This window comes from Alexandromys fortis, unplaced genomic scaffold (genome assembly GCF_014885135.2).
Source record: "Alexandromys fortis isolate MF-2015 unplaced genomic scaffold, M_Fortis_MF-2015_v1.1 scaffold_84, whole genome shotgun sequence".
NCBI lineage: Eukaryota > Metazoa > Chordata > Mammalia > Rodentia > Cricetidae > Alexandromys > Alexandromys fortis.
This window is the reverse complement of record NW_026068017.1, coordinates 5,319,318-5,335,887: the sequence shown is the minus strand read 5'-3', so window position 1 is coordinate 5,335,887 and position 16,570 is coordinate 5,319,318. Positions and strand designations below refer to the sequence as shown.

At 47.6% G+C, this 16,570-nt stretch overlaps 1 protein-coding gene across 1 annotated transcript; it reads left to right on the top strand.

Annotated features, from left to right (window-relative positions):
* The first annotated feature begins 5,104 nt into the window (after positions 1-5,104).
* Ccdc42 (coiled-coil domain containing 42) lies at positions 5,105-15,862 on the top strand. Its single transcript, XM_050162707.1, has 7 exons — positions 5,105-5,225; positions 5,465-5,570; positions 5,687-5,791; positions 6,278-6,475; positions 12,848-13,069; positions 13,269-13,427; positions 15,681-15,862. The coding sequence occupies exons 1-7, from the start codon at positions 5,143-5,145 to the stop codon at positions 15,756-15,758; spliced, it is 951 nt and encodes a 316-aa protein (XP_050018664.1). The 5' UTR covers positions 5,105-5,142; the 3' UTR covers positions 15,759-15,862.
* The last annotated feature ends 708 nt before the right edge of the window (positions 15,863-16,570 follow it).

Here is a 16,570-nt window from a genome sequence, read left to right as displayed (position 1 = left end):
TCTACAAGCCCAGCTGAATCCATAGCCGCAGTTGTACCGTGTTCCCTAGTCTTCCTTTGTGGCCCATTCATGCTCCTGACTCAGAACAATGGGCGTGTTTGTGAGAGGTGGTTACCAGGTCTAAAACCATGTGCTGAAATCAGGAAGGCATTGAAAGGAAATCCCCCCAACCCAGAATGCCCCACACCCCAGCTATGTTCTGAATAACATGTGGGCATAGAGAGATGACACCTGATCGTGGCTTTGTGTGCTGTTCTGAGTCAATAAGGCCCGGAAACACATCTCTTCCCTGTGAGGCTCCTGTGAAAGATTGATGAAGAAGAAGTCCCACATTTTTGATACCATATTTGCTGTGCTGTTTGCTATATAAAGAAGGCAGCCTTCACTCAGTGTGCCTCTGATTTCCTTGGATTGAATTTCTACTCCTTATGTGAAACTTCCTTTTGATTAGAACAGGGGAGACCAAGACTCTTCGGACTAAATCAGGCCCTCTTGTTATGGAAATGACTTGAACTGTGTAAAGGTGTGTTACATTTGTTTATGTTGCATTTGTTTAATTATGAAAAAATGTGTTGCTGCTTCACCTTGCCTGCTTAAGGCACCCGATTGGTCTAATAAAAAAAACCGAATGGCTAATAGCTAGGCAGAAGAGGGATAGGTGGGGCTGGGGGGGGGGCAGAGAGAATAAGTAGGAGGAGAACTCCAGGAAGAGTAGAAAGAAGGGGGTAGAGAATGAGGCAGAAAGAGAGGGACATTTCTGGAACCAGCAGCCAGGCAACTGCCAGCTGGTCAGGCACAATGAAAGTAAGATATATAGAAGAAGAAAAAAAGGTAAAAAAGTCCCAAGGCAAAATGTAGATGAAGAGAAACAGGTTACGTTATAAGAGCTCATGGGACAAGCATAAGATGAGGCTGAGCATTCATAACTAATAAGAAGTCTTGTGTCATGATTTGGGAACTGGTTGGTGGCCTAAAAGAAACCCTGCTATACACTCTTGCACAAAAAAAGACCAAATGTTGGTCTTTTCCAGCACTGGACATAAGTGTTGGATGAACTCATGGTCACCTCTGGTACACAAGACTGGGTGTTGGATAGAGTTCTGACTGTATCTACATTGTTTAAACAATTGATAATTGAATAGGTTCATTTATTACCATTATAACAAAAAAGGAACCCAGTTTGGCCATGAGATGTCACCTCATGCCCAACTGAGGGACGGACATAAAGGGGGAAAAGCAGAGACTCCAAGTCCTGGCAAGGACGCAAAGAAAATTGTCATGTCACCAGTTGTGGGAACGTAAAATGCTGCAGCCATCATGGCAAACCGTGTGGAGAATCCTTGGACATGACAGAGTTACCCATGGCAGTGCACGCCTTTAATCCCAACACTTGAAAGGCAGCAGCAAGCAGACCACTGACTTCAAGGCCAGCCTGGTCTACAGACCAAGTTCCAAGACAACCTGGGCTACACAGAGAAACTCTGTTTCAAACACCATGTGTGTGTGTGTTTGTGGTTTTTAGGGGGAAAAATATATAAGAGAATATATAAGAACAAACAATATGGAGAGTAATTTTTTTTTACTTCCCCACCGCATGCCATTCCTGTCTCCAGAGCTCTTGTGACAACCTCCCGCAGCCTGCTGTCCCCACGACACACTTGCACGCACTGCATCCTCTTAGGCATGCTGTTCTGCAGCTCGATTCTGTCGCTTCACTCTGTCACCAGGGCTCTTCTCGTGTCCGTGCATACAAATCAGCTTCGTTCCCTCTGCAAACTTCCTGCTATCACATTAAATTCAAATCGTTGAAATTAACCATCCTCTTGAATTTTCACAGTACACGATCACAGCATCTGCCATTGTGTAAAAAAAAAAAAAGAAGAAGAAGAAAAGAAGAACTTAATTTTCCTGTCGTTTTTCACACTAGCTAGAGCTCCCAAAACAATGCTAAGTGGTTGTAGTGACAGCAGAAAGCCTGTCGCACCCCTAAGTTTAGCAAGAATATTTTTGACATGATGCTAATGTTATCTCTTGGGTTCAGATTCTTTTACACATGTAATAAAATACTTTTGAATCATATGTATGCACACACACACACACACACACACACACACACACACACACACGGGAGGTGTCTCTCTATGTAGCACCAGCTGACCTGGAACTCACAAACATCTTCCTGCCACTGCTACACGGTGCGGGGGATAAAGGTGTGCTCCGCCAGACCCAGCAAATTCCCTAGTATCTCTTAAAAAGATAAATGTGCACATTTTCAGTGCCACATTGACATCTACCACAATAGCAATTCTCTTGAGAATTTCAATAGACTTAATTTTATTTATAGATTTCCTAATATTCAGGGATCTTGCATGCAGGTCCCAGTAAATGTATTTTGAGAGCAGTGCTCCAGCTGGGGCTTAGAGATCTGACCACTGTGTGGAAGAAACTCTCCCAGGAGAGGCAGGAGACTGTGTGAACTAAATTAAATTTGCTAATGTTGCCGCTAAGGTTTTGCATATGAGATATGTTGGCCTATTTTCTTTTTTTGTCTACTATTGGGCTCTTTCTTAAGCTCTGCTTACCCCAAACACCCTTTTCAGTTCTCAAAAAGAGGACAGCACAGGCTGTTTGGATGCTTTTCAAGTAATTTCTTTTTCTTGGAAACACAGCAACATAGTGCCCGGCCTCTTGCAGTGTAGGCCATCGTCAGAGTGAAGGGGAGGAGGCAGCGATGCACTCAAGAGCGGAAGGAACGTCTGTGTGTATTCTCTGTCTCCAGTAGTGATCTGGCCGACCCAGGAGAATCCAGTGGAGCCACAGATGGAAGGGGTTTGGGCCCTGGCCACTGCCTGGAAGAGCATCCTCCAAGATAGCTGGGAGAATGTGCACCCAGCACCATCTCAGGATAACACTTTCAATATGCTAACCTATGTCTTTTTATTTTCTGCTCTTCTTCCTCCCCTTTTCCATTCAGTCCTGGGAGTCAAATCCAGATTCTGGTGTGTGTTAGGCAACCCCTGCACCCCTAGGCTAGGTACCCCAGATTAACAGTTTCAGAGGATAATGGAACAAGACAGAAAGCAAAATATCCCTATTGGGTTCCATCCAGCATCTAAGCCCATTAGATAATTAAACAAACTTGATAGATTTTTGCCTCAGAGACAAATAGCAAGACAAAAAAGGGCAGTGGGTGGAGATATGGGGGAGACCGGGAGGGGGTGGGTGGGCAAAGATGGGGGTGGAGAGAGGTTTTGGAAAGAAAGTATAATTCAGGGAAGCAGAGGAGAGCTCAGGGTACAAGCCTTGCTCTCTAATGCCTGGGAAGGCCGTAACTACTTGCTGCCTTCCAGGATCGTGGTCCGGGCCTGGATTCAAGATTGACTCATGCAGGGCACCATGTGAAACAGCACAAAAGCCTTGAGACCAGGGGCTGCATGGGAAAGAGAGCACATCTCAGTTCTTGTAGTGACCAACCTGACCCCGGCCCGCCTGATTTGACAGACAAGTACGCGTGCCTTACCTTCCAGAGTAACAGATGATTCCAGAAGCACCCAACTTCCTCAAGCCCCCCCCCCCAAACCAAGCCACCACCTGGGGAGAAAAGGGGAGGAAAGAGATAAATCCCTAATGGACTGTCTGACAGTCTGGATAAAGAAGAGACACACACACACCCCTTTGTGAAATTTAGAAACTTTTATTTGTCTGTCATCCTGCTGGGTCTATCTGAGATTTGGGATTAGGGATTTAGGGAGGGGAAGGCCGGGCGATGGTGCCGTACTCCTTTAATCCCAGCACTCGGGAGGCAGAGGCAGGCGGATCTCTGTGAGTTCGGGACCAGCCTGGTCTACAGAGCTAGTTCCAGGACAGGCTCCAAAGCCACAGAGAAACCCTGTCTTGAAAAACCAAAAAAAAAAAAAGAGGGATTTGGGGGGTGGGGTGGGAGTGATTAGGAGGGATGGGTGGGTGAGTCTGAATGGGTGGGTTTTTTTCTGTTGCCTTGAGGAACAACAGAGGGTGGAACCGGATAGGACAGGAGTGGGCAGTATACCCAACCACTATTCCTCAAGACAGGGACTTAGAGAATAGCTGGCAGCTGACCCACCACAGGGCTCACAGCTCTGTCCTTGACAACGGAATTGGCAGGCTGAGAGGAGGAGCAGGGAGTGGTGAGCACCAGGGTCTAGTGTAAGGAGAGGTCTCTGCAGAGGTCCCCACGGTGCTGTCTCACATAGGGCCCCCAAACTTACACAGATTTAACCTCAGGCCAGCTAAGTATTTACATGCATGTGCCCCATGGAATGGAGGAAGGCAACCATCATGAAATAAACCGATTAAACAAGAGAACCTTTCTGTTACTGTATTATGGCGCCCTCTCCCCACCCGCCGGCCCGCACTTAAATCTCTAAAGTGCATTTTGTCTGTACTTAATAAACTCACTCTCGCGTTAAAGGGCCTTGCCAGGCCCTTTTCCGCGTTCCCGGGGGGGGGGGCACTCTCTGTATCCCCTACTTGGTTCTAATGTGTCTCAACTTTCTTTCCACTCTTCTCTGCCCATCTCCCACTCTCCCCCTCTGGGGTTGGCTAAGTACCTCGTCTTCTCTACCGCTTTTCTTCTTTGCCACCCATCTGCCGCCCAGTCTCTCCTTCACCCTCACATATCCCTAAACGTAGGAAGGAAGTCGCAGGAGCCAACTTCACACACGGGTTCTCCAAACAAACTTCCCTTCTCCGCTGTGGATGGCCAAACCCTGCCTCCCTGCCTGACAAGGGAGCAACCAGAAATATAATCAGGCCTAACTTCTTCTCAGAGTTCCTGAAGGGTGCCAGCGGGAACAGAGAAGTAACCTCAGCAAGAGAGTGGGGTTAGTGGGGACAAAGGTCGGAGGGCAAACCGTGAGTTCCAGATACAGTCCGCAGAACCCAGCGGTTTGTTGCTAGGTAACCAGATCTATCACCGCAAGCGCGCATCATACTAAGGCAGCCTCTGACTGGCTTCTCAGATATCCACTCTCTGTGGGACTTTGAAAGCAGGAAGAGAGGTGGGCAAGAACCCAGCCACCACTCCTGAGTGCCCTGTTGGCTCCGCCACTCATCGATTCGCTCTGAGAAGAAGGCCAGCTAGGCTGTTAGGTAGCTGCCACCATGAGTTTAGGCATCATGGAAGAAGAGGACCTGGCGGAATACTTCCGGCTGCAGTATGGAGAGCGGCTGCTTCAATTGCTGCAGTGAGTACTTGGGACCACCCATACCCAACAATTGGCCCCCCACTGCCCACAGCCTAATGTTCCCAATCGCCTAACCCCATTTTCCAGCTCAGCCCTGACTGGGTACCCATCCCTCGCTCGCTCCAAAAACTGAGAGCAGAGACCCTTTTTCCTTTCCATGGGCTTCTGTCTCCCCGAGTTGCCCCCTTGCCCAGCCTGCTGCAGCCTCAGAAGGCCCCTGTCTCACACTTCTTGGGCAGGAAGTTTCCAAATGTTGAGGAGCAGTCGGACTCTCCATCCATCCGGCTCCTAGAGAAGAAGAAAGAAGCCAAGATCATGCACCAGGCCATGGAACACAAGAAGCAGGTGAGCAACTTCCTCAGCCTTTCCAGACACTCACTTCCGGGATAAAACACTCAGAATCTTTCTGAGCACCCGTGGCAGAGGGCTCCCTGACATCTACCTTCTCTCGTCCCCTAAAGACATTCCAGCGAAGAATGGAAACGCTGAACCTACGCTGGGAGGAACTAGGCATCAAAGAGGAGCAGTTGAAAGCCCATATCCAGAAGTTTGAGCAATTCATCCAGGTATGGAGCAGTGTGGGCTGCAGCAGGCTGGAGGAGTTACACTCGTCGCAGGGCAAACTGTTCCTCCCCGGTACTTGATTCTGTAGGCCCCAGGTTAAAGGCCTCTTCTGTGTTCCAGCAGCGTCTGGGCCCTTTCCAAGGCATCTTCTATACACCATGCTGTTTGTAATGTCCTAGCTTCCTGCTTGCACCCCCCTCCCCCAGACTGCCTCTTGACCTTGAGTGAATTTCTGTACTCACAGCCTCCCTAGGCCACAGAAGCCCCTTAGCTTTACTAAATCCTTTCACACAACCAGAGCCTCACCAAATCCTTTTTCTTCACACCTCCCCTCCAACATAGGTAGCCCAGCAAGCTCTGCCTACCCTTCTGGTGGTCTGAGCTCAGCAGATGGAAGGGGCTTAGGGTGTCACTGGCCCCAGGTAGGCCAGGTCTCAGAGAGAGAGGGTGAGATGCTTGCTTGATTTACACTGCTTTGCTTATCCCAGGAGAATGACCAGAAACGGATTCGAGCCCTGAAAAAAGCCAACAAAGAGCGGGAACTGAAAAGGCAGCGCCTGAGGGAGCTGGCCAAGGCCAAGCAGGAGATGGCCGCCCTGAAGCTGGAGCACCAGAGGCTGAGTGTCAAGCTGCAGGACTACGCCATCTTCAACAAGTACCTGGAGAAGGTGGTAGAGAACTCGGAGGTGGGTCCCAGGGCTGGCAGTGCCGTCCGTACCACAGGGCCTTCCTCAGCACCCTCTTCTTCCCCCAAGTTAACGGAATGGAGCTCAGCTCCAGCTGGCTAGAGTTTAGGGGCCTTTGGAATGTTTGTCCTGCTCTGGGGAGAGGCGGCAACCCTGGGGGTCAGATGACCAAGGCCTCTGATGAGTGGGTGGGAGGGCCTGACGGTATTATCTGTGCATGGCTGTACAATGAATTGAGTGTTGGTGTATGTCTGAGTCAGTGTGTATGTGAGAGACAGAGAGATAGACACAGAGACAGACAGGCAGGCAGGCAGGCAGACAGAGGAGAGGAGAGAAAAAGTGGAAAAACACCTACCTATCCTTCAAAGAAAGACCTGGAGCGCTTAGGGTGTCATGCAGGCTGACTGCGAGTTTGTACCTTTCTGTCCTCTTGTCAGCCTCTGATAAGAGCAAGCAGACTGTCTCTTTCTGGGGGGATGGAGGCTCGGGAAGGTTAAGGGACCTACTCAGGGCCTCATAGCTTGGAAATGGATAGCTTATTATTTCCCCCACTCTGCTGTGTCCCCGCTCCAAGTTGGGGTCATAAATGCCCCACCCCCACCTCTGCAGACCCTGTCACCCCAGGTGAGGAACTTTTCATCCCTCTTCCAGCATCACCTCTTACAACATTGGGTGTGGACATCCCTTCCCTGACATCTCCTCCTGTCTTCTGTTCTGCCGCCTCCCTCCCAGGCTCCTCTGGGGCCTCCTCTTCCCAAGGTTCCTCCTTTAGCAAGACCGACTCTGGCTCAGACTTGCCACAGTACTGCCAGGACTGCATTTCCTGCTTACCCCATCCCTGGTCCGGTAGCCATCAATCAGATATGGCCTACTCTGCCTCCAAAGTATTTCTGGAATCCAACCCCTGCCCCTTCCTCGTTCCTCATGCTGCGCGCTTCATCTGGTGTCACCTCTGCCCTTTGCTCCTCTGCATTCTACAGCATCCTCCTCCTCCTCCTCCTCCTCCTCCTCCTCCTCCTCCTCTTCCTTCCCCTTCTCTCTCCACCCCCACACTGGAAAAGAGAAAAAAACTTAACCTTTCAAAAACTCAACATACCGGTAGCTTTGTATAATCTTAATTTCCCCCCTCATTTCTTTTTTTTTTTCTGAAATAAAACACTACTGGCAATTTAAACATCTTATATGCCCTTCCAAATTCAATTTTTCTCTCCTCTCTTCAGGGGTCACCAGTATTATAGTTTTTATATTTCTCATTTTCATGAATGTTTATACTTGTGACTATCAGCTGTCCTTAAACTATGCATTGTATAACATAACCTATGACTTGGCTTTCGAGACAGGGTTTCTCTGTGTAGCCCAGGCTGTAACTGGAGCTCACTCTGTAGACCAGGCTGGTCTCGAACTCACTGAGATCCACCTGCCTCTGCCTCCCAAGTGCTGGGATTAAAGGTGCGCACCACACTGTCCAGACTGGCTTTTTCTCAATCAATGATTTTTTTTTCATTTTTAAAATCTTCGTTTTGGGATTCATTTTTATTTATTTTGTACTATAAATGTTTTGGCCTACACGTATGTTTGTGCACCACATGCATTCCTGGTGCCCTCTGAGGTCAGGAGAGGACACTGGACCACTGGAACTGGAGTTAGGGTTGTTGTGAGTTACCATGTGGGTGCTGGGAATCGAAGCCAGGTCTCTGTAAGAGCAGCTAATGCTTTTAACGGCTGAGTTATCTGTACAGCGACGTGATTTCTTAAAATAGTATTTTAATTGACACATGATAATTGTACACATTGATGGGACATACTGAGATGTGCATATGTGTGTGTGCGTGCCTGCTTGTGCTCGTGCATGTGTGTGTACTTCATAGTACTGTGATGACTGACATACCCACCACCTCAAACATCTATGATTTCCCCTTTGTTGGGGATATTCAGATCCTCTGTACTATTTTGAAATGTACAATTCATTTTTGTCTATCACAGTTATCCTACCATGCTCCATAGAATATTAAAAAGTCTTTTATTTCTTCCAACTGCCCATAACCAGTCAGTGATACTTTCAGGAACTTTTTGCTAGTGGAAAATTTCAAACAGACAAGAGTAGAGCCATATATTCTAGAGAACACCCATCACTCATCACCTAGGTCCAGCAAAGGCTGCTTGTGTGACCCACATTTTCCCACTCCACCAATTTGCAGCAAATGCTATTTCTTCAGTCTTAAATATTTCAGCATATTCCTCTAAAGATGGGAGCTTTAAAAAAACATAATCCACTTAAAAGCCAGGTGTTGTGGGGACATTCCTTTAATCTCAGCATTAGGGAGGCAGAGGCAGGCGGATCTCTGGGAGTTTGAGTCTAACCTGGTCTACATAACAAACTCCGGGACAGCCAAGGCTACACAGTGAGATTGTCTCAGAACAGGGGCTGAAGAGATGGTGGTTCAGCAGTTAAAAACACTGGCTGCTCTTCCAGAGGACCTGGGTCAGATTCCCGGCACCCATTTGGTGGCTCACAACTGTCTGTAACCAGGGAGTCTTCAACTCTCTTTTGGCCTCCTGGAACACTACATGCATGTGGTATGCAAACAGCATACATGCAGGTAAAACACTAACACACATAAAGTGAAAATAAAAATTTAAAAATACATCAGAAAATCATAACTACAGTGCTATTGTCAAACCAGTTCCGCTATTCCTTAGTAGCAAATTTATAACTAGCTGACATTTAAAGTGTCCCCAGTTGTCACAATAAGGCTCTATGTGCATTTGTTTTGTTTTTTTAATTTATTTTTGAGATTATAATGTAATTGCATTGTCTCCCTTTTCCATTTCCTTCTTCCCAACTCTCCCATATTCCCTCCTTGCTTGCATGTAGGAGGAGGCTGCTAGTTAGTTTCTGGCTGCTTAGCCCTGAAATAATCACACAGAAACTGTATTAATTAAAACACTGCTTGGCCCATTAGCTCTAGCTTCTTACTGGCTAACTCTTACATATTAATTTAACCCATCTCCATTAATCTGTGTATCCTCCACATGTCAGTGGCTTACCAACAAAGTTTTGTCGTGTCTGACTCTGGTGGCTCCATGGCATCTCTCTGACTCCACCCTTCTTTCTCCCAGCATTCAGTCTAGCTTTCCTTGCCTACCTAAGTTTTGCCCTGCTATAGGTCCAAAGAAGTTTCTTTATTCATTAACCAATAAAAAGCAACACATAGACAGAAGGACTTCCCACACCACTCACTGTTAAATTCATGACCTATTTCATTACTTATTATTACATATGTGTATATATACACATATATATCAGTATATATAATGCTACTTGTATGTATGTTTTCAGAGCTGGCCATTTGGCATTGGATCATCAATTGGTGTGCTCTTCCCTGGGGAGGACTATTTCTTTAGTTGCCTGTAGTTCTTCATGTGGGGCTAAGACCTCATGGGCTTTCCCGTCAACTTTGTCATATCTAGAATTGTCCTGCTGCACTTGATCTGTTTAACCAAGGTCCAAACTAGTTTTTCCACACCACTTCTTATATTTCCTAAGTATTATGGACATTATGTTAAGCAAAATAAGACCAGATTCAAAAGACAACCAATCTATAGTTCTAGTGATAGGCTTGAAACCAGGTAAAATTATTCATTTCTGATAAAAAACTATAATATTGATTTCCTTGGTGGTTGTGGACAGATACTGACTGGGGGTGTATAAAACTATTTTAAAATTTAGTAGTTAGAACAGTATATAAAGCAGTGGTTCTCGATCTTCCTAACTCTGTGACCCTTAATACAGTTCCTCATGCTCTGGTGACCCCCAGCCATAAAATTATTTTGTTGCTACTTCATAGTTGTAGTTTTGCTACTGTTATCAATTATAATATAAATATCTGATATGCAAGATATCTGATATGTGACCCCTGTGAAATGGTCATTCTACTATCAAGGGGCCATGAACCACTGACATAAAGATGGGAATTTTGTAATGTCTTTGGCTCCTTGATTACTAGTGGGTCTTAGGAAGAAGCTTGTTGAAGTCTTCTTTTTGAGTCAGTGCCTCACTGTCTTACTCCAGGCTTCAAGATCTGTCTCTCTCTCTCTCTCTCTCTCTCTCTCTCTCTCTCTCTCTCTCTCTCTCTCCTGTCTACCAAGTGTTGGGGCTGCTATGCCCACACTGAACTCTTGATTCTTTTTATTGTTCAGAATAACAAATTAAAATGTCAGCAGTCTCTAAAACTGACCCTTCAGTGTAGTTATGAACTCATGGTTTTTAATTCATGTTCCACTCTTTTGTATTTATTCTTATTGATGTTGAAATTATCCCCTCCTTGTACAAGCAGGAGCCTCTTCACGCAGGCACCTGAGGCTTTTGACATCAGAATACAATTGTGAGATTTCTTCTCAGTAGCTCTGATTGAATCTATTCATTCTAACTTTCGTTGTTAGTGCTTGTGGTGCTTGCTGAAGGATATGAAGGAAATACAAACAGGGCATGGGTTCTCTGCTTCTTAAAACTAAAATTCTTCATGGATAAATTTCATACTCTTTTCGTAGTTTTCTGAGTGCTCTGTTGTAAGCGGATATCTCTCTCCCAGCCACCAGTTCCCAAATTAACCACTCTTAGGCTTTTATTAATTATAAATGCTTGGCCAATTGCTCAGGTTTATTATTAACTAGCTCTTATGTTTAAATTATCCCATTTTTATTAATCTATGTATTACCACATGGCTCATGTTATTGTCCTCTAGCATTTTTCTTTCCCAAAGGCTGGCTTACATCTCCTTGGCTCTGCCCTTCTTCTTTTCCTTAGTTTATTTTTTCCACCTAACCTTATCCTGCCTGGATATTGGTCAGTCAGCTTCTTTATTAAACCAATCAGAGCATAATTTACGCAGTGTACAAGAATATTCCACAGCAGTCTGTCTCTCTCTGTGTGTATGGGCACATACATGTAATCACATGTGTTACTAGCAGTTGAACCCTGGGCCTTGTATGTGCAGGTAAGCAACTCTACCCTGAGCTACACCCCCAGCCCTTGTTTTAGTTTGACACAGGGTTTCACTAAGTTGTCCATACTGGCCTCAGATTCACTATATAGCCCAGGCAGGCCTTGAACTTGCAATCCTCTAGTCTCAGCCTTCTAAGAAGCTGTTGGGCAGGCTCCCCTACCTCTCTCCTTCCCTCCTCCTCCCCCTCTACCTCCCTCCTCCTCTCTCTCTACCTCCCTCCTCCTCCCTCTCTCTCCCAGGCCATCTCTGAACCTCAGGCCATCCATGTTAAATTTCTGCGAGTATTCTGAACCTCCCTAAGCCTCCACTCATCTCTACTCAGGCTTCCCTCTCTCCCTGGTGCACACCTTGCATCCCCACCTGCCTTTGCCTGGCTACCTCTACATGTACCCCAGTCTCCTTCCTCTTTCCCCTGAATACTTTTCTGGCTGTTCCTGCTTCCTCCAGCACTGCCTGGAGTGCTCTTCCCCCAGAAGCACATTTGGGAAAAAAACACCAGTCTGACAGTTCTTGGACACCAATCTGCCACCAACAACTGTCACGAGACTGAGACCAGCTCAGAGAGTCCCTGAGCAGGCACACTATGAGAGCCTCCCGGGAGGCGCGTTGCTGTCATTGAGCCCTCTGTAGAGATGCTTGCTGGACAAGCTCTGTGCTTCTGGACCCCGTTGGAGCAGGTGATGTGCATCTTGCAAACCCCCTGACCCACCGATGCAGATGATGAACAAAGGCTAAAGAGCAGTCTGTAGGGAGCTAGTGCCCGGCCTCTGGGCAGCCTCACACCTCTGCCCCAAAGTCAGTTTATCACTGTGTTGTAGTTGACTAGTGTCTGTCTGTCCTCCCTGTACCCAATCACCCTTGAGGCTATAAAGTTCAAAAGAACAGGGTCTGGCTTTCTTATCTCCGGCTCTGTCAGTAGCCTTTTAGCGCAGCTCCTGGTCTGTGAGTGGAACATTCTCCTTGAATAGGATCATTGTTGCCTTAGGAGATAAAGTACTTCCCAGCAGCAATTCTCAAGCCTAGTTGGGCCTGGAATTACCTAGAGATAGTTTGGAAAATTCAAATCTACCAAAGACATACTGTTTATCAGAATCTCTGGGGTTGGAACTTGGCATCCACCTTTTTAAAGGGTTCCTAAGTATTTAAATATGCAGCTGGCATTAGGAACCTCAGGTCCCATTGAGCAACCCTCCAACGTACGGTGCATAGCCCATATAAACTCAGGAGAACCCAACATTCTCACGATCCCCGTTTATGGCTATGGTTTGCCTGCCCTGGTGTATGGGTCAGATGTGGTGGGCTGATGTAGCTGCGTCAGGCCCTTGGGAACCAGTTATTCAGTGACCCAAGGCCATTGGCCCCTCAGTTTGAAGAGATCCACGAGGTGATTGCCCGTTACAAGACGCTGGTGAGCATGCATCATGACCTCATGCAGTCGGCACAAGAAGGGCAGGAGAAGATTGAACGCGCCAAGGCAAGGCTGGCCCGCTACATGGAGGAGAAGGACGATGAGATCCTCCAGCACAACAATGAGCTGGCAAGACTGCAGATGCGCTTCGACCGGGCCCGCAGTGACGTCATCTTCTGGGTAAGCAGCAGGTCCAGTGTAGGGTAGGGGGAGGGAGTCCTGGCTCTGGGTACGTGAGGTCTGTATGTGTGCATACATGCATACAGTTACCACACACACATACGCACACGTGTGCACACACACAAACACGAGCACGCACACATGCAGAGGAGTCTCTCTCTACTGTGCTTTACTTACAGGCTGCCACATCTCTCCCCAGGAATCTCGCTGGGCACACATCCAGAACACAGCGGCCAAGAAGACCCTCCTGCTTGGCACCATTAAGATGGCGACACTGAACCTCTTCCAGATAGTGAGCAAGCAGTTGAAGGAGACCACGCAGGTGTCCCTGGAGGACACACATAAACAACTGGACATGGTAGGAGGAGGATGCAGAGCTGGGTCCAGTAGAGGGGCGGGGCCAAGGAGGTTCTGAATTGCTTGAGTGAAGGAAAGAATCAGGCAGAGTTGTGATTCTCGAATGTTCACAGGGTCAAGACCACCTGCTGGTGGGACTGGGGGATTGCTGGGCACACCCAAATCTCCAACTCAGTAAATCTAAGATGAGCCCTCATGAATGTGCATATCTAGGAATTCCCCAAGCTGTACTGCCCATCAGGGTTCCACACGCTGAGACCACTGCATTAGCACCCGAAATCCCTGTTGACTTCAAAGCACAGGACCAGAGTAGGGACCCACTGTTGAACTCACCAGTTATCCACAACAGTCTTGTTGACCACACATGCTAACAGCTCCAGGAGGGTCTCGGGTGAGCCCGAGTTGTCCTTGTTGGGGATGCCCTGTTGTGCAAGGGAGGCTGTGTGCGGTTGAGCCTGGCTGCTACCTTCTCCACTTGTGCAAGGCTGGGCACCTTCCTGGGAAGCTGGCTGCTTTCACCCTTCATTCTATGTTCAGAAATGGTTTTCATTCTCTTAGGTTTCCAGGGAAACCTCTGACTGGGGCTCTGAACTTGGATCTCCATGCTTGCATACCAAGCCCTTCACCAACTGAGCCATCTCCCCAGTCTTTGAAATCACATGGTTGATTAAAATTTCAAATGACTCCTTTCGTGAGGAGAGTAGCATTGTTGGACACTGGCAAATCCCTTTGATGTCTAGCTCAGTTATAGGCAGACCGTGCCGTTTGCTCCTGTCGCTCACTCTGTTCTGACAGGACAGCCAGAACACTCTGCCATGGTAAATGGCAACTTGTACTTGTGAGGGAATACGAAAACAGAGACATAAATGCCATCTTGGCATTGTGGCAGCCTGGTTTCTGAGACTCCCTGGTGTGGTCAGCTCCGTTCCTTTAGCCTTCCTGGGGAAGGATGCCCCCGGGAATTGGTGACCTGTCACTCTCTGCCCCAGCCCATGCACTCCCTGCTTAGGCCCGAGCTTCTAACCCACCTCCTCCAAATTCTAAGCATTCTGAATCCTTGAGGATTTTCACAAGTTATATTTTTCTGAACCAAACTTCCAGAAGTGCTCCTGGCAAGGAAAATCTGGGCTTGATTTTCCTTGCCAGGAACACCTCACGTTGCCCGAAGGATATCCGAAGATATCCATCTTCATTCCCACAGAATATAAGCGCATTGTTAGAAAGCCAATTGGCCAAGTAGCTAAGAAGATGATTTTAATGACGATGATGGTGGTGATGGCTCGAGAAAGTGTAAGTGAAAGGAGAGGTTGAACACATTCTGCCCTTGAGCTGGGGTCACCTTTCAAAAATGAGAAGCTGAGCCGGGCGCTCAGCTAAGTGCTACAACACGTGCCCAGCATGGGTGAGGCCCTGGCTTCCATCCCCGGAATCGGATATTTCTTCAGAGCTGTTGTGTGTGGAGTCCAGCTGGGTCTTCCTAGCCTCTGAATCTATGCCGTGTCACCCTGACCAGGGGCTTTCAAAACAGAAGCCTGTGAGTAGAATTTAAATTTCCCTGGCGGACACAAGATCAGCACGGTGAACATCAGGTCCGGGTCCCCTCGAGCACTATGACATTGCCTGAGAGCCATTTCCAGTCCCACCTGCAAAATGTTTCCCCTGAGGCCGGTTTGTGACCATCTTCCTCCTTCCTTCCACGTGGGTCTGTACCTCTAAGCAGGTCCCAAGTCCAGCCTTCCTCCGGTTGTAGCCTGCTGCTATGGTTTGAACCTGAAATGCCCCACCCCCAGGCTTGTATCCTAAGTGCTTGCGGCACTAGTTTGGGAGGGTGAGACCTTTGCCAGCAGAGCCTGCCTGGCAGAAGTAGGTTACTGGGTGCAGGCCTTTGAAGGTGACAGCTAATCCACCTGCTCCAGTCACGCTCTCTGCTTCCCTGGTCCTCTCCTTGTGAACAGCCACTGTCACATGCTCCTCCCGCCAGGGACTGACCCATTCAGCCATGCCTCTGACGGTGGAGTGCGAGCTTTGGAAAGTATAACACGCCTTTAAGTTGTTTCCGTCACGTATTTTGAGTGTAGTGAGAGAATATGTTTGCTAAGCCTGATTCTTAAGGTCATCTAGAAATCTGTGACAATGCTGCCACCTCTGGCAGTGGAGAATGAGATCAATGAACTTCCTTCCCAGGAGATGGTCCAACTTGGGACATGGGGAGTGTTTGCTGGGCAAGGTTAATGCTGTCTCCTTGTCTTGCTAGATCCAGCAGTTTATACAAGACTTGTCAGACATCTGGACAGAAGTAAAGAGGAAGGAACAGCAGCAAGTCCGGGTGTAAGGAAGCAATGTGTTTCTAGAATGTTCTGAGACATCAAGAAAAAAGAGAAAGAGAAAACATTTCTACTGAGCTTGTAGTCCATCCCCCATGGCCCAGCTGTTGAAGACCCATGTTTCCTGATGATACACCCTCAGTTTTTCCCCCTGTGGCCTCGGTCTATCCCAGCCCCCCCCCAAAAAAAAACATTAAATGTTATAAGAAGTTAGCTCTGAAGTTGCTCCTCCTTTTGAAAATCAGTTCATGGGGAAGAGTCAATGAGGGGAGAGCCACACAAACACCCATCTAAGAGCTGGTCACTTTTGACCATGTGTCTTTTAGACGTTAGACTTAAATGTAGTTAAGCATTCAGGCGGGCAACAGAGCCTCAGACAGAGCCCAGTACAGGGCCCTTTCTCTCTTCTACCACTTAACAAAAAAAAAACCCTGTTGTTCCTAGTCAGGGTGCAAGGCTCCCTAGACCCTATGACAGCAGCTTCCCAAGTCAAAGTTCTATAGGTGCTGAATCAAAAACCAGCCCTGAACCTCATCTCATGTGTACCCCAAAACATGCAACACCGTATAGTGTCACCAATGCAAGAAGAGCCCACTGGCTGCCTGGAACTAGCAAGGAACCACTAATGTGCCAAAGGACAACCTCAACTTACAGGAGCATCCTAGCCTGGTGAAATGATTTTGTTGTTGTTGTTTTCGGGTTTTTTGTTTTGTTTTTCAAGACAGGGTTTCTCTGTGTAGCCTTGGAGCCTGTCCTGGAACTCACTATGTAGACCAGGCTGACCTCAAACTCAAGAGATCCACCTGCCTCTGCGTCCCGA